The 21,099-nt window shown below is 40.8% G+C and overlaps 1 protein-coding gene across 2 annotated transcripts; it reads right to left on the reverse strand.

Moving 5' to 3' along the window:
- Window positions 1-4,515: 4,515 nt before the first annotated feature.
- On the reverse strand, window positions 4,516-12,261 carry nmi (N-myc (and STAT) interactor). 2 transcript variants are annotated; one of them, XM_085418563.1, is made up of 9 exons: window positions 12,053-12,261; window positions 11,894-11,956; window positions 10,224-10,382; window positions 10,010-10,126; window positions 9,272-9,443; window positions 8,387-8,493; window positions 7,080-7,266; window positions 6,841-6,944; window positions 4,516-5,464 (listed from the first exon to the last, which is right to left on the reverse strand). In XM_085418563.1, the coding sequence occupies exons 1-9, from the start codon at window positions 12,089-12,091 to the stop codon at window positions 5,255-5,257; spliced, it is 1,158 nt and encodes a 385-aa protein (XP_085274689.1). In that variant the 5' UTR covers window positions 12,092-12,261; the 3' UTR covers window positions 4,516-5,254. The 2 variants fall into 2 exon arrangements, with proteins under 2 accessions (XP_085274689.1, XP_085274680.1); XM_085418554.1 differs by having other exon boundaries at window positions 11,894-11,959.
- Between the last annotated feature and the right edge of the window lie 8,838 nt (window positions 12,262-21,099).

Genomic DNA, 21,099 nt, shown 5'->3' on the forward strand with positions numbered 1-21,099 from the left:
GTTCACACAAATGTGGCCACCACCTTCTTTTGTATCATTCTTCATAGCTGTATATTCATTTATAAACAAAGTACCACTCTGCTTTTATCCATGTTTCCATATTACACAAGGTTTTCTTTGCAGATGAGATACTGTTTTAGTTCCTGCCCATTAGCAATAAGACTTCAAGCATCCCACTGCAGAATATTTAGGACCACAATGAACTGCCTCCTCCTGGCTGTGAGCTAGGATTTCTACCACTCAGCATTTCCTGAGCTGTCTCCCACACAGACCCGTGATTCCCAGGTCTGTAGTCTTCACAATTATTTGGATTTTTTCAGTTTTCTTGTCTGTTTGAGTGGTGCAGTTTATTACAGCCTCCATAAATAGCACAAAATCATTTTTGTTCATAACCAAAGCTTCTTTTCTGCTTCTGCATGCCATCAATGGATTTTACTCTCTGGATCTCTGCTGCCCTTTTACTTGCCTCATAACCACGAAAAGCTGAGATATGCTCACCTCCGCAATTGCACCACTTTAACTTTGCTCTTTTTCACATTTACCATACTCGTGTCCACCTCCAGTGACATGCCCATATCTTTGGCATTTAAAGCAAACCAAGGGAGGGGGAATATAAGGCTGAACATCCTAATTCATATAACTAATGAAAAAAGTTTGGATGGTAGCCTTTCCTCCATAAATTTTTAAATTACAGCTACACTGTCACATTTCTCTCAGAGTTTTTAAGCACTGTGCCTCGATAACCTTGGATCCTACTATATTTCCTTTGACTTGTTCAGCTGAAACAGCTGTTGGTACACCAGAAATGACTCCAAAAACATATTTCTGTCCTCAATCAAGCACCTTCCTGAGAGAGTTTAATTATTACCTTGGATTCCTCATTCTGCTTCCTCGATGCAGCGCTACTCTGATCACTATCAGTGCCATCTGTATTTAAGGATACCTTTTGCAACTTACAGTGGCTTGCAAAAGTATTCGTCTCCCTTGAACTTTTCCACATTTTGTCACATTACAGCCACAAACATGAATCAGTTTTATTGGAATTCCAGGTGAAAGACCAACACAAAGTGGTGCACACGTGAGAAGTGGAACCAAAATCATACATGATTCCAAACAGTTTTTACAAATAAATAACTGAAAAGTGGGGTGTGGTAATTGTTCAGCCCCCTGAGTCAATACTTTGTTGAACCACCTTTTGCTGCAATTCCAGCTGCCAGTCTTTTAGGGTCTGTCTCTACCAGCTTTGCACATCTACAGACTGAAATCTTTGCTCATTCTTCTTTGCAAAACAGCTCCAGCTCAGTCAGATTAGATGGACAGCGTTTGTGAACAGCAGTTTTCAGATCTTGCCACAGATTCTTGATTGGATTTAGACACCTGTTACGACTGTGACCGTAATTGTGTGTGGATTTGAGTGTCTAGGTGCTCCTCCGGGATTGACGATTTGGCGTTGGTAATGTGTTGTTTTTGCGTGACTGTTATGTGTTTCCTATTTTACTTTGAATGTCTGTGTATCTTAATGTGTTCAGTTTACGTTTCCCTGTCTCGTCAGTTCTGATTTGCCCCAGCTGTGTTTCCCTCCTGTTGTCCATTCCCTGATTGTTTCCCTCCATGTATTTAAGCCCTGTGTGTCAGTTGATCATGGTCGCGATCTTCTTCCCCCCCCGTTGTAAATAGTTTGACGTTTTGTGTTTTGATGTAAATAAATTCGTTTTGAGACACTTTTTGGGATTTTGGTGGAGAGCCTTAGTGTTTTTCTTCGTAGTTTTGTTTTCCTTATCTTTTTTTTTGTGTTGCACTCCGGTTGCCTAGGCCGGGGTGTAACAACACCAGACAAGTCAAGGATAAAGATATTGAGACATTTAAAGCAGGCTTAGGCTAAAAAAAGATTTCCCAAGCCTTGAACATCCCACGGAGCACTGTTCAAGCAATCATTCAGAAATGGAAGGAGTATGGCACAACTGTAAACCTACCAAGACAAGGCCGTCCACCTAAACTCACAGGCCGAACAAGGAGAGCGCTGATCAGAAATGCAGCCAAGAGGCCCATGGTGACTCTGGACGAGCTGCAGAGATCTACAGCTCAGGTGGGGGAATCTGTCCATAGGACAACTATTAGTCGTGCACTGCACAAATCAGAATCAGAATCAGAATACTTTATTCATCCCGAGGGAAATTAGGGGTTACAGCAGGCAGCACGCTAATGGCGCATGCGCACTCACAAAGGAACCTTCTGACCAACTTTACACAAACATCACATTGGGGAGACATGTCAGAAAGGTAGGCTGATAGGAAAAAACAACGAAAATACACTACATGAGGTAAGAGGAGGAGAAAAAAAACTCCACTCAGACTGAGCTCCTGGTGGGAGAACAGTTTGATAAAAGAAAAAACACCTCAGCACAAAAGCACATGACTATCAATACACCATAGAAACACGAGACAAGCAACAGGGCGGGTAAAGGGTAAGAGAGAGCCGGCGTAGACAGCACATCCGGTCTTTATGGAAGAGTGGCAAGAAGAAAGCCGTTGTTAACAAAAAACCATAAGAAGTCCCGTTTGCAGTTTGCCACAAGCCATGTGGGGGACACAGCAAACATGTGGAAGAAGCTGCTCTGGTCAGATGAGACCAACATGGAACTTTTTGGCCAAAATGCAAAACTCTATGTGTGGCAGAAAACTAACACAGCACATCAATATCTTTATCCTTGACTTGTCTGGTGTCTAAATCCAATCGAGAATCTGTGGCAAGATCTGAAAACTGCTGTTCACAAACGCTGTCCATCTAATCTGACTGAGCTGGAGCTGTTTTGCAAAGAAGAATGAGCAAAGATTTCAGTCTGTAGATGTACAAAGCTGGTAGAGACAGACCCTAAAAGACTGGCAGCTGTAATTGCAGCAAAAGCTGGTTCTACAAAGTAAAAGTATTTGTAAAAAATGTTTTGAATCATGTCTGATTTTCGTTCCACTTCTCACGTGTGCACCACTTTGTGTTGGTCTTTCACGTGGAATTCCAATAAAATTGATTCATGTTTGTGGCTGTAATGTGACAAAATGTGGAAAAGTTCAAGGGGGGCGAATACTTTTGCAAGCCGCTGTATGTCTCCAACATTTCTTACTACTGTTCACTGTATTCCAACCATTTTCCTTTTCGTTAACCAACTCCTTCTCTAGTGGATCACTACCTCATCCACTGCTCTCCTCTGGTAAACAATCAGAAGTTAAATTCTCGTGATTCCTAATGGCTTTCATAGCTGTATAGCTGTTGCTCGAAATCCACCCCTAAATATTCCTAGAGCCTGGGCTTATTTGAGCCAGTCCCAGCTGTTACTGGGTGACAAGGGCTAAGTATGTCAATTTCCAAATATTTCAAGATTCAAGGTTCTTTATTTGTCACATGCATGGTTATACAGATATAACACGCAGTGTAATGGGACCTGATACACTCCTCGACTGTGCAAAAAAGAGAGGGGCATGATTCAACACACGGATGGCCTGAGGATAAAAGCTCCTCTTGAGCCTCTCTGTCCTTGCCCGGATGGTGTGGAACCTTCTGCCTGATTGCAGAAGTTGGAGCAGTTAGTTGCCAGGATGGGACGGGTCCTTCAGTACCTGCGCTGCTCTAGTCCAGCACCTCCTGGCGTAAATGTCCTGAAGTGGGGGGAGAGCAGTGGCGAGAGGACACACCCCTGTGGTGCTCCTGTGTTGATGGTGATGCTGTTAGAGACGCATCTACCCACCCTCACCACCTGAGTTCTGCCAGTGAGGAAGTCCAACACCCATGCACACAGACGGCTGTTGACTCCCAGATCCCTGAGCTTTGTGAACAGTCTGCAGGGCACTATCGTGTTAAACGCTGAACTGTAATCAACAAACAGCATTCTCACATAGTTACCCTGTTTCTGGGTTCAAAGTATATGACCATATAACTTTGGGGACAGTAGTTTCTCATAAAAATGTTATGAAAGGTTCCCAGAAAGTTGATTCTGTTTTTCTGCACAGTTTACTGTTTTCTTTTGTTTGAGTCATCGTAGACCTACACGAGGTTTTATGAGTTTATGTGTAATGAAATGTGATATATGAATAAAATTAACATTTACTCACAATGAACCTAGTCCATGCACGATCTTGGAATGTGGGAGGAAGACAGAAGCCTACTAATAAGAAGGTTGGTCTGCATGTCAGATATCCATGGACAAGATACTAACCCCAAGTTGCTTCCAAAGCATCCACTGGAATATAAATGTGCATGAATGTTGGAAAGAGCTTAGAAAGACGTTCTTGTATGAATGGGTGAATGACTTTGAGTGGTCAGTTAAAGCTCTATATGAGAAGCGGTCCATTTACCATTTACAGAGGGAACAGTGGTGTGAGGCAACAACTAATAATGTGCTAATGATCATGCTGCCCAGCCAGGAGCCACAATAAAACAACATGTGAATCTGGCAGCAGTGCTAACACTGTGGTTACCAATGCAGCTGCCACAACATAACAAATATAACTCATGTTACTCTTTCAGGATTCATTAACTTTATTAAGCACAGCATAGAAGACAGTTGAGGTACTAGTTCAAATTGCGAGGATTTTCTTTTTACACAGGATGACGGTGTGTCTGAAAGCTTCCTTTGCAGGTTTATAGAGCTAAAAAGGGCAAGCCAACTAGCTCAGAGATAGCTGTAATAAAACTGCAGTTCTCACCTCTCAAGTGGTAATTTACCAACAGAAAATATCATGTCATCCAGCACATTACACGTTTGTCTTCTGACATCCCAGATTTACAGTTAGTTACATTAACTAAAGGAAATACAATTCTCTGACTAAAATAAGTGATTAGATAATGAGATGTGAGGCTTTCAGCCTACTATCAGCCTACTACCCATCCCAGTGTTTACATGTTCTTATAAGAACAAAGACAGTACTGTCTTTGTGTAGGTTGTCATTAATTTTACTGACTGACTGCATAAAATATCACACAGGTTCTTTTTCAAGTGATATTCAGAATTTCTTGGATTTATCTTTTAACATAACTCAAACACCCCCAACTTTACCACATGGAAGATTGTAATCAAATGTATTAAATGCACAGAGATAAAGTATCGTCCCGATTAACCCAGCAGGAGAGCAAATAAATGAAATCTCTACAATGTATCACTTCAGGTTGAGCAAGACATTTGGAAATGATTAGAAATATACTTTAATACAGGTGGAGCTCGTCTTACATGTCATATATGTATTAGAGGACAGTTCATGGTGGTTCACAGACTGTCGTCCTTCTCCTCTGTGCTCTCACAGAGAAAGGCCTGCAGGACTTTCGGTTTAGCGATGTACTTGATGCTCTCTATTTCACCACCACTGTTGCTGGGCTTCTGAAAATGGATTTCCAGATGGTCCTGGAGGTCTTCCTCATCAACCATGTCCTGAATGTCATCCAGGAGGATGGTTCGCTTCGGACAGCCGCAAAAGGTCTGAAATAAATCATAAAAATTTGCTTTATTGTTGCTCTGCAAACTTTTAACAACTTTTACAACAACACACACAAGTTTTAGAACAACTTGTGTGTGGGGGTGGGGGGTGTCGTTAAGACTTAGTCATGTAGGCGCGTGTGTATTTGAACACATAAGAAAGCCCGCTAACACTGTTTTTCTACAGACTTAGTAATTGCAAAAAAATTTAAAAATGCAAATACTGACACTTACATGTTATAATATAATATTTCTATAATTATATGTTTGTTACAAGTTGTGAAATAATTACATATTTTTGTCAGAGAATAATTATTTTACTATAGCCATAATAATTATGTATTATGAATGTTTTAAGTCATAATACACAATGACTATGTAACAAAAAAAGGCTTTTAAATTTAAAGAAGACTTGCAACTGCCAGTGTTAGTCCTCACTGTCATAGTTGACACACCCATAGTATCAATTTCAAAATCCTACGCCACCCTGTTCTCAAGTTATGGCATTTCAGAAAACTTGATCTCTGACCTTGACTTGATGTCTCGGTCACTAAGATTTAAACTTGGTAGCCGCACCTGTGGTGTGCGTAACACCCCATCAGCTCTCAATACAACTTAAAAATCCTCAAAAAACAAATACTAAGATAGCTTGAAGTAAAATATAACTATTTTTTCTAGAAGTATTCTTGTTTAATCTGAAGGCAACTGAATGCAAAGTTTTATACCAGTTAAGCATTTTTAGTGCTAAAGTGAAATAACTATCTTTCATTAAACTTGCATGGATGCATTTACATAATTGCAAAAAGACACAGCCTCCCTAAATGTAGAGGTTTTATTGGTTAATGTTAATATTAAAATAAACAGGAAAAATTTCTCCATATGTCTCTGTTGGTGAAATTTTAAGAAATTAGTTTCATGACATGTTGTGGATTCTGACGACTAGGCTAAGTAAAAGAAAGGAATTATCCAGCAGCAATGGCTATTTTGTTAATTGAGTTAGTGATTCCCATTAGTAGCATGACCTTTAAAGGTATGTGGGGTTTGGTAAGTATAGTTTTCTGAGTCATAAATACATTTTTTTTTTAATATTTTGTATTTTGAAAAATAAAGAGGTTTGAAAGCGTCAGCTTGGGAATTAAAGGTAAACTGCCAGTGTGGGGCCTCTCTGCGTGGGCCCCTGTGTGCTCCAACAGTCCAAAGGCATGCACTGGTGACTCCAAAGAGACTCCCGGTCTAAAATGTGAGCATGAATGTTGCCTGTGTCTCTGTGTCAGTCCTGCAACAGACTGGCAGCCTGTCCAGTTAAATTTTGTACAAGTGATAAATTGTGCTTTTAACTAAGTTAACAAAGTGCTTTTAGTCTCAGTGCTGTAACTTACCTGAAATCTGCGCAGCTGGTATTCGTAAATAGGTCCAACCTGCACCTTTACCTCAGTGTCCAGCTCGACGTCGTACCTTCCCCTCAGGACAAGGCTCTCAGTAACTGCACACAAATGCACATACATTTGAGCATTAACATACTTAGCTTGGCTACAACTATTGTAATGATACAGAATAACTTAGAACAACTAACTAAGAATAATGTGTAATGTCGCACAATTATCTTATAGAGTTTTACCTCCAGGTTGGAGAAATGTGACACACCCAGTCCCAGTGTTCTTGTCATACTCCACTTTCTCCACCTCTCCTCCTCCTCTACTGGGCCTGGAGAAACTAATTTCCAGTCGGTCTTTCATTCTCTCTTCTGGCATGACATCAGGGACGTTGGAAACTTTCAGCTCCTTTCTGGAAACGTCAAGGTGGACCTACATCGGTGTGAACACACACTGTTTACAGGGTGTTGATCATTACAAAACAACACTCAGTGTAACATAGTCCCCCAGCAGTCTACACCTATTGCAGCATAACTAAAGTAGGAGTCAGGGTCACCTGGTCCAGCCCTAACGATATGCTTTATCCAAAAGGAAAGTTTTAAGCCTAATCTTAAAAGTAGAGATAGTGTCTGTCTCACAAATCCAAAGTGGGAGCTGAAGGCTCTGCCTCCCATTCTTCTTTTAAATGTCCTAGGAACTACAAATACACCAGCAGACTGAGAGCAAAGTGATGTACTTTGGTATATGGTACTATGAGGTCTTTAAGATAAGTTGGGGCCTGATTATTCAAGGGTTTGTGAGGATTTTAAAATTATATATATATATAAATATAAAAAAATTATAAGTGGAAGAAAGCGGTCCTATATATCTGTTTGCTGACCTCATGCTTTGAGTTTATTATTTTTGTTTTATTAATTATTATATTTACTGTATAGTATGTTCTTTATGTTGTCACTTAGGTTTTCATATTCCAGCTTCATTTTCCATTTTCTGGATATTAGGTTGTAGTTCTAGTTGTTGTTTGTCCCAGGAGGTCATTTTTCCTGCTCTTTTGTGTTCTCCGTGTCAAGTTTACGTTCCTGTGTTCCTTGTTTAGTTACTTCCTGTTTTAATTTGTTAATTCTGACCCTGCCGCACACACACACACACACACACACACACACACACACACACACACACACACACACACACACACACACACAGAAGGCCATATTTTCCATGGGAATGACTCGGGATGGATCTAGTTCTGTATTGTTAGGGTCTTAACTAAAGCCAAAGTTTTTTGGCTTTAGTTAAGAAGTATTTTTAGGAAAGTATTCTCTGTGTGTCATCACAGCAATAAGTAACCCTGGAGAGGTGTACTGTCTCACTCCTACTCTGTGGACAGATTTGAATGACCTGACAGTGTTACAACTGTACAAACTATAGACAGGAAACTAGAGACACAGTCAACATAAAAAATAAGGCTCTAGTTGCTTTTTCATTTTGAAACATGAGGCTTCATTTTCTAACTGAAGCATAAAAAACCCGATGATACTGTTGCAGCATCTACCTCAAACTTCACAGCAGGATCCATGGTGATTCTTCTCGGCTTCACGTCCAAACTGCTGTTCTCACAGGACACAGAGCACTTGGCAATTTTCAGGATCTGGCGAGCCACTGCACACCAAGAATATGACAAAAAGATGTGTATCATTTGCAGTTGTACTGAGAACTCCATGTTGTAAGGTCTGAGTCATGATCGGGTTCATTTTGACATGCTAAGCAGGTTGATCACAGAATAATCTGTCTATAGACACACTATGATAGGCTGACATTGTCTCTTTATTCTTGTCTCTCAAGTGTTTGATTTTATTATAGCTGTTGTTGCAGAGATTTTTGATCTGATCTTTTTATGCTGACATGATGTACGTTAAACTAAAGAGATGAACATTTGTGTGGCAAACGTTTAAGACCACTTGGAAAATGGCATAAAAATCATAATTTGCATGGTTGGATCTTCACAAGGTTCCAATTAGAGCTACAGCATGCCACAAGAAGCCATGGGAGTGAGACAAAACATTTTCTTGAGCATGAAATGTACTGAAAATAACGCTTAAAGTGAAACAGGCTGTTTTACAGCTGATCCAAAGTTTACGACCACACCTCCAAAAAACGCGTCTGTCTGTCTTCATTTAAATTGCTTTTTTCAGGTGATATTAAAAATAAGAAATCATAATTTCATATTTAATATCTGAAATTGAAATGCTGTTTTTTCACTTGAGCATTTAACTGTCTTGTATGTGTCTTTTTCCAAGTGACAGTGCAAACTGTCATTGTATAAATATCTTACACAGCAAAGCATGGAAAACCATGAGGACTCCTTATTTTTGGTTTTATTAACATTAACATAAGTAAGAATGAACCATATAGAGTACTGAAGTCAAATGACGTCTACCTTTCTCCTCCTCAAAGGTGATGAGAGCCTGTCCTCCCTGCAGAAGCACAGCAGCTCTCTGGCTGATGGTAAACACTCCTCTGATTGGCTGACTGTCCTCGTCACCCTCTTCCCTTGTCTCTTTATTCGGAGAAATAAATTTCACCTCTGTGTCTGGGATCTGGGCGTAGATCTGGACAGATGGGACAATACAGAGTTACAGGCCGTTATCTGTTTCAATGTGTATACAGCTGTGGTCAGGCGTTTGTGTCCGCTGATCAGGAACATGAATGTCACAGTTTTATTTGGGGCCGTGAACTGCCTTTCACAGGGTGGAATGACTGTAGAGCATAGCTCTTGAAGGAATTTTAAAAACAGGGATTGGATGCACAAGTTTGAATTGAATCCACACACACTCAAAAGAATATATACGAGCCTGTACGTCTATGCAGTATCTCACAAAAGTGAGTACACCCCTCACATTTATGTAAATATTTTGTAATATAGTTTCATGGGACAACACTGAAGATATGACACTTTGATACAATGTAACAGTCTACAGCCTGTATAACAGTGTAAATTTGCTGCCATCTCAAAATAACTCATCAACATGCAACTTGCTAAGAGACATCTGGATATGTTTGGTGATGTATTTATAATGTGTGGAAATCCCATAATTACCATCACATTAATGCCCGTGATTAGTGTACGTAAAAATGTGAGCAGATGGACAGATCTGAAAGTGTTCCTGGTTTTTACCTTGAATTTCTGCTTTAACTTGCGGGACTCTGTCTTCTTAGCCTCCAGTTCATCCTGACATCTCTTCAGTTTCTCCAGCAAATCTTGATTGTATCTAGTCAGCTTCTGGATTTCATCCTATGGAAAAGAATAAAGTGGAATATTTGGTGAGAGTTATGTACTCTCAGTTTCTCTGAGTGTAGTGTAGATGTTACACAGATGACAATAAGTGTACCTGAACTGTTCTCATGCTTTCATTAAATTCATCCTGGGTCTTCTGTTGGTTTTTGACACAAGCGTTCATCTCCTGCTGTGCATTTGTCTTGGCATCATCTTCCGTCAGCTTTTCCAGTATCAGCCTGGCTTTCACATCATCCGCTTTTTCGAATCTAGCCTTTAAGAGCAATAGGTGGTGTTCAGAGAGAATACAACTGGAGCTGTGGGCAGTCTACAAAGAGACTACAAGCTGCTCAAATAAAATTATTCTCTCACTGACAGATATTTAAACATGGCCAAATATACTCAAGTCATTCTGAATGATATAATACCACTGCTGATAAGTAAGAAAAGTACAGAACTGGAAGAGAAACAAAGCTTTACTTAGTTTTTGTCTTTATGGTAAAATGGTAAATGGCCTGTATTTGTATAGCGCTTTACTAGTCCCTAAGGACCCCAAAGCGCTTTACATATCCAGTCATCCACCCATTCACGCACACATTCACACACTGGTGATGGCAGCTACATTGTAACTACAGCCACCCTGGGGCGCACTGACAGAGGCGAGGCTGCCGGACACTGGCACCACCGGGCCCTCTGACCACCACCAGTAGGCAATGGGTGAAGTGTCTTGGCCAAGGACACAACGACCGAGACTGTCCAAGCCAGGGCTCGAACCGGCAACCTTCCGATTACAAGGCGAGGAAAAAATGGAAGAACTGAAGCATTTATATCAATTTGATATAAATTTAAAAGAGAAATCCTAAACAATGTTGTGCACTTGACTCACTGATGAAACTCAGTATTCGTGCTGCATCCCCCTGGTGTTGTATGCCTGTATTTTAGTTGACATTAACCTTATGTACCTTTATTTATTTCTATATAAACAGGTTCCTGAGCAATCACTAATCAAGATCTGTACTGATCATTGCAATTGTGTAGGTTTCACAAGATAATGGTTCTGCCCTTCACAAACTATGACCAATCTTTCCCCCAAACAAAAGACAAAAAGACTGTTTATTCATTTTTGGTTGTGCTCACTTCACCTGCGCCTCGTTTGCTAAAGTGTGAGCCATCAAAATAGTTTTTAGTTGAGCAAATATAGACCTACAGCTACACCCTATGGAATGTTGCCTGAGCCCATTCCGTCTGACTTTCACTTGCTGAAATGAGCTGCTTTATGGTTTCTCCCTGTTTACTGCAAACTGCATCTTCTGTGCAACCAAATATAAGTAACCATTTAACTTTAAGCTCAAATGCGTAAATAAAATGTATCCAATGATGTCTCAATGCTAATAAATGTATATCAATGGAAATAATGACATCTATTATAATATGGGCATTTAGATAGATTCTCTCAGGCTTTTCAGTCTAGTACGTTTATTTGTAGAACATACTTAGTTCCGGACTTGCATTCACGTTGCAGGATTGCATCTCGACTTAAATAAGAGATCTGAGAACTGTAATTACTATTTAAATCACTCAGATCACTCACAGTACTCAGTAAACAAACCACCTTCTTCTATAAACGGAGGATGAAGACATTTCCGGCTGAGCAGTTGTCAGCTTTCTGCGTTTTCTCATAAATTTATTCTGACGGTCGTGAACTTATTTTACTATTGAACTAAAACGCTGCGCGACTTCACACCTGAAAATGGAAAATGTAGTTCAGCATTAGTTCCGGCCTACCTTCCATTCCTCCAACTCTCGCCTGGCCTCCTTTAGTTCACCGTCTTTATCCAGGCCTCCTTCCTTCTGCCAAGAAAGAAAGACATCGTTAACTGTGGAGCACTTGTTTCTTCTTAGACGGGCTAAAACAAGCAAACAGACGAACAGATTATTACTCACCTTATCATTTAGCGATCGACTGCCGAAGACCTCAGCCATGATCTGATTGACAGAAAAGAAACAGATATGAAAACTTCACTTAGTAGCTACGATCCAAAAATCAGCCAGCTGTGGCTGCACTGCCTCTTTTCTGTCGAAGTCAGAAAAAACAAAGTGCCCCTGTTGTGCGGCAAACAGCTCCAAATCAAAAGTGAAAGTTACAGCCTGGTGTGACGAGCTTCCCGGTATGGAAGACCAACTGCGACACAAGTTCACAGTTAAACAAATAAATTAATAAAAACGGCTCGTGTGTGTGAGAAGCTACTGATTCTTTAGATAAAGGACAAAACATGTTCGCCAGATAACACGCAATTTTGTGGCTAAAAATTTGTATAAAAGTCTTAACCCAATTAATTATACAAACAAATAAAAGCAATGTTTTTACAAAAAACCCAAAACGATTTTACTTATTTTTTGTACATGTATTTTATTTTAAATATGTTACCAATATGTTACCTAAAGAATCCATAGACGGGGGAACATGGAATGAAAGAAGAGAAACATGAAAACAGAAAAGGGAAACAAGACACAAGGACACACATGCACACATAAACACAAACGCACAGGGGGGGACACAGAGGTCAAAGACTATGGCATTATTTTTGTGTCACTATTCTGAGCGCACATTAAAAAAAAATTGAGCACACGTAAAAAGAAATTGCGAGTACAAGTGTTGCATTTTGAGGAGAAATTTATTCCTGAGCAAGGAAAATCTAAATTTGAGTGAACAAAATTCATTGCTGCATACAAAAAATGTATTTCAGTGTTTGCTATTATCCATATACACACACAATAGCAGCCCCTCTCGCTCAGTTTTTGCATTTGCTCTTGCTCAGATCTCTGCGGACCTGCTCGCAATGTGTTGCTCACGCTCTCAACATCTCTGCCCCTGCACGCTCAACTCTATCTGTACAGTGTTATATTTGTGCCACAAAACCAAAAAATCACAGACTTGGATGAAAAAATTCTCATTGGCTGTTTTGGTCACCATCAGCTCACTGGCTACTGTAGCCAAACCCAGGCAAACATCCCAGTATGCATTTCGTCCAAAGCTCAAACGAGGCGGAGGAACGCAGAGTGGCGGTGTCTGAAATATTACTCTTTCTGGATGACAAAATACTTGTAAGACATATTCAGGCTAGAAAGCAGGCAATATAAGAATATAAGAAATTCAAAACAGACGAGACTTAAGACTACTGATGAACCTAAAACATAAACATACTACAAATTAACACCGAAACACAAGAAACTCAGAATGCTGGGTCAACATGACCCAGAACCATGACTCTCAGGTGACAGTATAATGAGGCTCATTAAGAGAAGGCCGAGGGTTTGCAGCAAAAACAAAGCAAAGGGTGGCTACTCTCAGGAGTCTAAAATATAAGACATTGTTAGAGTTATTTATCAATTTTTTGATAAAAAACAACAAATTTATATTTGTATCACTGGCTGTTATGGGGAGACCCTGGAAACTGTTCAGCTGTTCACATAGCCTTTCTTTTATTCTGCTCGTGCTTCACACATGTGCTGCTTCTGCAGCTCCAGGCTGCACTTTACAGCAAAATTTCTTCTGGTAAAGCTCACGTCTGCTTCTCTGCTGCCACACAGGAGGAACAATGTTGACGTTTTTTTTTTTCAGAAGTAAATATGTTACAGAAGTAACAACAAATAAGAAGTCAATAAGCTCATCTGTTACTGCTCAGAGTGGCACAGTCTAAAGAAGTCAGTTTCCTGGATGGTTATGTGTAAGCAGCTACTTTGTAACACACATTGGAAGTTACTGTGAAAGCAATGGAAGGAAAACTGAAAAGATAGCAAGTCAAATGCAGCAGTTCAGTTCAGCTTTAGTGGTGTCTTTACACACTACAGGTGAGTAAGTCATGGTCAAAGTCAAAGACAGCTCAGTTCATTTCATGAAGATCGCAGTATTACTATCATAATCAGTGGAGCTTGCCTCAAAACCCTCATTATGAAGACTGAGAGAAAACTTTTAGGACAGAGTTTTGGCACTGTGCTCCCAACTTTGAGACATCTACACAAAGTGCTGACTACACACTTTTTCTTATTACACTTATTATTCCAGGTGGTGTACCTGCTGCTTTAGGCAGTGCCATTTTTCCATGAAACAGAGTCATCTGTGCTGAGTTAATGTTTTTGATACTACTGCTTTGATTTTTATAGGTGCATGTGTAAAAGAAACAATACCCCACCTTTCATTATTATTTTTGCTGTGGATTGTGAAGACCAATATAGACAATCCAATCACTTAAACACTGGAATCAAAAGTGTAATTAAATAAATATTAGATTGATATATAAATATCTTATTTAAAGATTACTGTCATATAGATGAGAGGAAGCGAGAAAAACAGACTGGTGGGTGAGCTCCATTAACTCATATCAGCAGAGAGAGAGAGGCACTCTGTGCTGTAAATTAATTAAAATGTCTTAATAAAACTGCCTCTGCTTTCAAGGACAAAATAGAACAGGAGGAGTCTGTTGCTTTCAACAGAAAATCTTATTTGCAGCAGTAAGTGACTTCATCCTCATGATAACCTGTTACCCACATACTGTGCTGCCATAAGTAAAATATTTATACTGTAAAAATAAAATCTAGAAAAAAACCCACACTCGAAATGACAGATTTTTCTTTTCCCTTTTTTATTCACTTCAAACATCTCATACACAACAGGAGGCTGCAAACATCATGCCAGTGTTACAAGATACAGCAATAGAAATTTAAGGAAAGTTCCTTCATGGTTCAGAGGTTGCACAGCAGAGTTTAAAGATAATGTGTGAAATGGACTCTTAAGATTGGTCAGAATTGGCCAATGAAAACATGATAAATGTTAATTTTTTACAAAGAAGGAAAACACATTTCATTTAAATGAATATGTTGCACAAGGGTGCAGGGGAGACATTCCCCCCCTCTCTGTCCCCTTCTGGCCACCTGTGCCTCAATTTTATCTCACAACTTAGACATCCACATTACTTACACTCTCATAACACACACATATATATAGGGCCTTGAGGGTGGGCAAGTTAACGGCGTCCAGTGGACGGTCTGTGTACTCAAACCTACCACGATGATCCATTTGGCAAAGTAAATCCATTGGGTATCCTTGTTGGTCTTCAGACAACAATTCTGATGGCTAAAGAACCAAATGGGACAGGCCAAAAAAAAAAAAAAAAGAATATTTTTAAAATTAATTTAAAATAAAAGCAAATGTTATACCAGCTTCTAACTTTACTTAACAGTGTGGAGAACAAACCTGATAACTCCCAGAAAACTTAAAAATCAACCAAACACATCCGGTCTTTGAGGGCTGTGAGCAAAAACGAAGCCGGCCGAGGCCCTAAACAGCTGGAAGCCTGTGTGGTTATTACAGTAACCCCAGCAGTCTACTCTCTGTATGATTTAATTTATACACTGAGTTACTGTGAACAACACAAATGTTAACAGAGGGAGAATTTTGTTGAAGCGCAGTTTATTACGATCATAACCTGCTGTCTTTAACAGTCTCAGTATTGCTCTTTCTTTGTTTGTGTGGGAGTTTCTCCAAAACATGTACTCATTGCCATTATTGACTGTCTGGTATTATAAGTAGTTCTGCTTGGAATTGTGCAGGGCTTGTCTGCGTCAGTGTTTCACAGAACAGCATTATCAATATGTGGCGTTAATCAAATTGGCCAGCAGATGTCACTGTGGACATGTGGTTTTCCATTATTTTGAAGCCGTGACCGACTCTAATGCTTCGAACGTTACATTTTGCTTTTGTTTTTTGTTTGTTTGTTTTTAGGAACTTTATTGAACAAACAATGAGTATACAATCTATCTATCTATATATATATATATATATATATATATATATATATATATATATATATATATATATATATATACACATATACACACTTGGGGTAAAGGGATCAATGCCAATTTAAAATTTATAATTTGATTTAATGGATTAGATTTATATAGCGCTTTTCAAGGCACCCAAAGCGCTTTACAATACCACTATTCAGTCACTCTCGCATTCACACACTGGTGGAGGCAGCAGTTGTAGCCACAGCTGCCCTGGGGCAGACTGACAGAAGCGAGGCTGCCATATCGCGCCATCGGCCCAAATAGAGCGCATTTCATTTATAATGTTGTAAATCCAAGCCCATTATGTATTCATGATTTGAATCCTGCACTGTAAAATATAACTTGTTGTTTCAACTTAAAAATATCAGGTAAAGGGCTGCCTTAAAAATTTAAGTTAAGTCAAGAAATAGAGTTTGTTCTTGTAACACAACCAAATATTATGTTGATGAAAAATCACATGTTGTCTAAACTTTCGTCTTAGTTTAGTTGACTGAGATTTGTTAGTCAGTTCAACTCCTTTAATTGTCATTTTTACTTGGGAAAACCCTTTCAGATAAATTAAAATAATCTATTGTTTAAACTCTTGTCCTAGTTCAGTTGACTTGGGTTTTTTAGTTAATTCAAATACTTTAGTAGTTCTTTTAACTTAGGAATCTATTTTAGCTTAACTAACATAATCTGTTAGCTAAGTTGATTGATGTGCGATCGTTGGCAATTAAAATCGACGAGCTCTCAGCACTGGTACGGAGTCAGAGGGAATACCGAGAGTGTAGCCTGATGTGTTTCACCGAATCATGGCTGCACCAGGACATTCCCGATGAGAATGCTTCCGTGGAAGGCTTCCACACTGTTCGGGCGGACACGGACAGCATTGCTAGCGGTAAGCGGAAAGGAGGTGGGCTTGCTGTTTTAGTTAACAACCGGTGGTGTAACCCTGCCAACATAACAGTCAAAGAAAGGATTTGTTGCCCGGACACTGAACTGCGTGCTGTTGGACTCAGGCCGTATTATTTACCCAGGGAATTCTCTCACGTCATCTTGGTGGCTGTCTATGTTCCCCCCTCTGCTAACCCCACAGCTGCATGTGACACTATCCACTCTGCCATAGCTCGGCTACAGACTCAGCACCCGAGTGCCTTTATTGTGATCTCGGGTGACTTCAACCATGTATCACTGGACAATACACTACCAACATTCAAACAATATGTGGACTGTCCCACCAGGGGAGAGAAAACTTTAGACTTACTGTATGCTAACGTCAAGGATGCATACAGCTCCTCCTCCCTCCCCCCACTTGGTAGGTCAGATCATAACCTGATTCACCTCACCCCCCGCTATGTGCCAATTGTGAGGAGGGAACCTGTGACCACCAGGACTTTTAGAAGGTGGTCAGAGGAGGCAATAGCAGAACTACAGGGCTGTTTCGAGGTGACCGACTGGGAAACACTCTGTGAGCCTCACGCCGAGGACATCAATGGGCTTACTGAGTGTATCACAGACTACATAACTTTCTGCACCGACTCCATTGTTCCAGCTCAGACTGTTCATTGTTACCCAAATAACAAGCCGTGGGTGACTAAGGACATCAAAGCCCTCCTCAACAACAAGAAGAGGGCTTTCAGAGGGGGCATCAAAGAGGAGGTGAGGAAGATCCAGGTGTTACTAAAGGACAAGATCAGAGAGGCTAAGGACAATTACAGGAGGAAGCTGGAGTGGAAACTCCAGCAGAACAGCATGAGAGAGGTGTGGAGGGGCATGAAGACCATCACTGGATTCAGGCCAACCAACAGCAGGGGAGCTGAGGGAGGTGAGAATAGAGCCGACGAGTTGAATCTGTTTTTCAATAGATTCGACACCACAGTGTCTGCTCCCACCCCCACAACCTCACCTGTAGTCAGCCTGGAATCCAGAGCCACACCACTGTGCCAGCCTCTCTCTTCACATGTTGCCTCCTGTGAGAGTCCTGACACCCCTCCCCCACCCATCACCTTCACTCAATACCAGGTTGAGATGCAAATGAGGAGACTTCACTCAGGCAAGTCTGCTGGACCAGACGGAGTGAGTCCCCTTGTCCTCAAGACCTGTGCCCCCCAGCTGTGTGGAGTCTTTCATAAACTGTTTATGCTGAGTCTGAGTCTGCAGAGGGTCCCGGTGATGTGGAAGACATCATGCCTCGTCCCTGTACCAAAGACGCCACGTCCCAGTGGCCCCCAGGATTACAGGCCCGTGGCACTGACCTCCCACATCATGAAGACCCTGGAAAGGCTCATCCTGGACCAGCTGCGACCCATAGTAAGACCACATCTGGATCCCCTTCAGTTCGCTTATCGTCTCGGAACAGAGGACGCCATCATCTACCTGCTCAATCGTGTACACCCATCTGGACCAGCCGGCGAGCACTGTGAGGGTCATGTTTTTTGACTTTTCCAGTGCTTTCAACACCATCAGGCCGACCCTCCTGGGTGATAAGTTAGCAGCGATGCAGGTGGATGCTTCTCTGGTGTCCTGGATTGTTGATTAGAATCAGAATCAGAATCAGAATACTTTATTGATCCCTGGGGGAAATTATTTTTTGTTACAGTGCTCCATTTTAAACCAACATTAAGACAAGACAGACAATACGCTAACTAAGAATAGTACAATATATACATATATATACATACATACATACATAAGTCACTTATAAATAAATATTTGGAAAAGAAACATGTGTAGCTGTAGCAGCAAACAGTGTGTTAAGTGGATGCGTTGTACAGGGAGATGGCCACAGGCAGGAAAGATTTCCTGTGTCGTTCAGTGGTGCTTTTCGGTAATCTCAGTCTCTCACTGAACGAGCTCCTGTGACTGACCAACATGTCATGGAGTGGGTGGGAGGTGTTATCCAACATTGTCTTTATCTTGGACAGCATCCGCCTCTCCGACACCACCTTGAGGGAGTCCAGCTCCATCCCCACAACATTGCTGGCCTTACGGATCAGTTTATTAAGTCTGTTGGCATCTGCGACCCTCAGCCTGCTCCCCCAGCATGCAACAGCATAGAGGATCGCACTGGCCACAACAGACTCATAGAAAATCCTCAGCATTTTCTGGCAGATGTTGAAGGACCTCAGTCGCCTCAAAAAATAGAGACGACTCTGGCCCTTCCTGTAAAGTGCTGTGGTGTTTTTAGCCCAGTCCAGTTTATTGTCAATGTGTACTCCAAGGTATTTATAGTCCTCCACAATGTCAACACTGACCCCCTGGATTGAAACAGGGGTCAAGTGTTTCCTGGTCTTCCTGAAGTCCACGATCAGTTCCTTGGTCTTTGCCACGTTGAGCTGCAGATGATTCTGCTCACACCACGTGACAAAGGAGTTACCTGACAGGAAGACCACAATATGTACGTCTCCCACAGTGTGTGTCTGACAAGGTGATCAGCAACACAGGGGCACCACAGGGGACTGTCCTCTCCCCCTTCCTCTTCACCCTCTACACCACAGACTTCAGCCACTGCACAGAGACCTCCATCTTCAGAAGTTTTCTGATGACTCTGCGGTGGTTGGATGCATCAGCAGGGATGATGAGACAGAGTACCGGGCTGTGGTCGACTCCTTTGTCACGTGGTGTGAGCAGAATAATCTGCAGCTCAACGTGGCAAAGACCAAGGAACTGATCGTGGACTTCAGGAAGACCAGGAAACACTTGACCCCTGTTTCAATCCATGGGGTCAGTGTTGACATTGTGGAGGACTATAAATACCTTGGAGTACACATTGACAATAAACTGGACTGGGCTAAAAACACCACAGCACTTTACAGGAAGGGCCAGAGTCGTCTTTATTTTTTGAGGCGACTGAGGTCCTTCAACATATGCCGGAAAATGCTGAGGATTTTCTATGAGTCTGTTGTGGCCAGTGCGATCCTGTATGCTGTTGCATGCTGGGGGAGCAGGCTGAGGGTCGCAGATGCCAACAGACTTAATAAACTGATCCGTAAGGCCAGCAAAGTTGTGGGGATGGAGCTGGACTCCCTCAAGGTGGTGTCGGAGAGGCGGATGCTGTCCAAGATAAAGACAATGTTGGATAACACCTCCCACCCACTCCATGACATGCTGGTCAGTCACAGGAGCACGTTCAGTGAGAGACTGAGATTACCAAAAAGCACCACTGAACGACACAGGAAATCTTTCCTGCCTGTGGCTCCCTGTACAACGCATCCACTTAACACACTGGTTACTGCTATAACTACACATGTTTCTTTTTAAGCTATTTATTTATGAGTGACTTATGTATGTATGTATGTATATATATGTATATATTGTACTATTCTTAGTTAGTGTATTGTCTGTCTTGTCTTAATGTTGGTTTATAATGGAGCACTGTAACAAAAAATTATTTCCCCCAGGGATCAATAAAGTATTCTGATTCTGATTCTGATTTAAGTTTATTAATTAACTGAGCTCCTTAAGGTATCTGAGTGAACTTGTAAATCAGTTTCATTTTAATTATCAGAGTTGATTGACTGGATGTAAAGAAAAATGTGTATTGAACATCTTAAGTTTTTTTTTTAGCTTTCCAACATCCATTTCAGCAAAACTACCTGTTAGGTTTATCTTAGATCTCAGGTTTAAATATCTACATTCCTTTAAATTTTCTGTTGTTTACAGAAAGAAAGAAAAACCCACAGATTCCATTAAAGTGTATCTGATCAATTCAGGCAGAAAGTTTGTTTTAAGAACATGACAAGACAATTACTCATGAGCACGCAACATTCAACCTTTATTGTGCCATCTTAGTCATCTGAGAAACAGAGAAATCAGTGACGTAACTCATCAGGCTCACAATCCATCAAAACTCAAAAGTTGCTCGCTGTGAAACAATAAATTTGAACTTGGGCTTGAGCCCAGTTTGGGTGAAGATTAAATTCTGACCAATACTCTAGGAGCAGTAGTGATTCTTGTGAAGTAACAACATAAAGTCTGCATTATTGTAATGTATCAACGGGACACTTGCTATTTTAGAAAAGTTATTCTTTACATTTGCAAAATTTTTAAACTTCATTGTGCTCAGTCACACCTGTTAGCATAAAACTTGAAATATTAAAATAGTACAAAACCTTTGATAAGTGACAGTAAAGATCAGTTTATAACAACTAAGACATCAA

The sequence above is a fragment of the Rhamphochromis longiceps genome, linkage group LG2 (genome assembly GCF_057381845.1).
Source record: "Rhamphochromis longiceps isolate RC_006_pf linkage group LG2, R_longiceps_female_GT1.1, whole genome shotgun sequence".
Lineage (NCBI taxonomy): Eukaryota > Metazoa > Chordata > Actinopteri > Cichliformes > Cichlidae > Rhamphochromis > Rhamphochromis longiceps.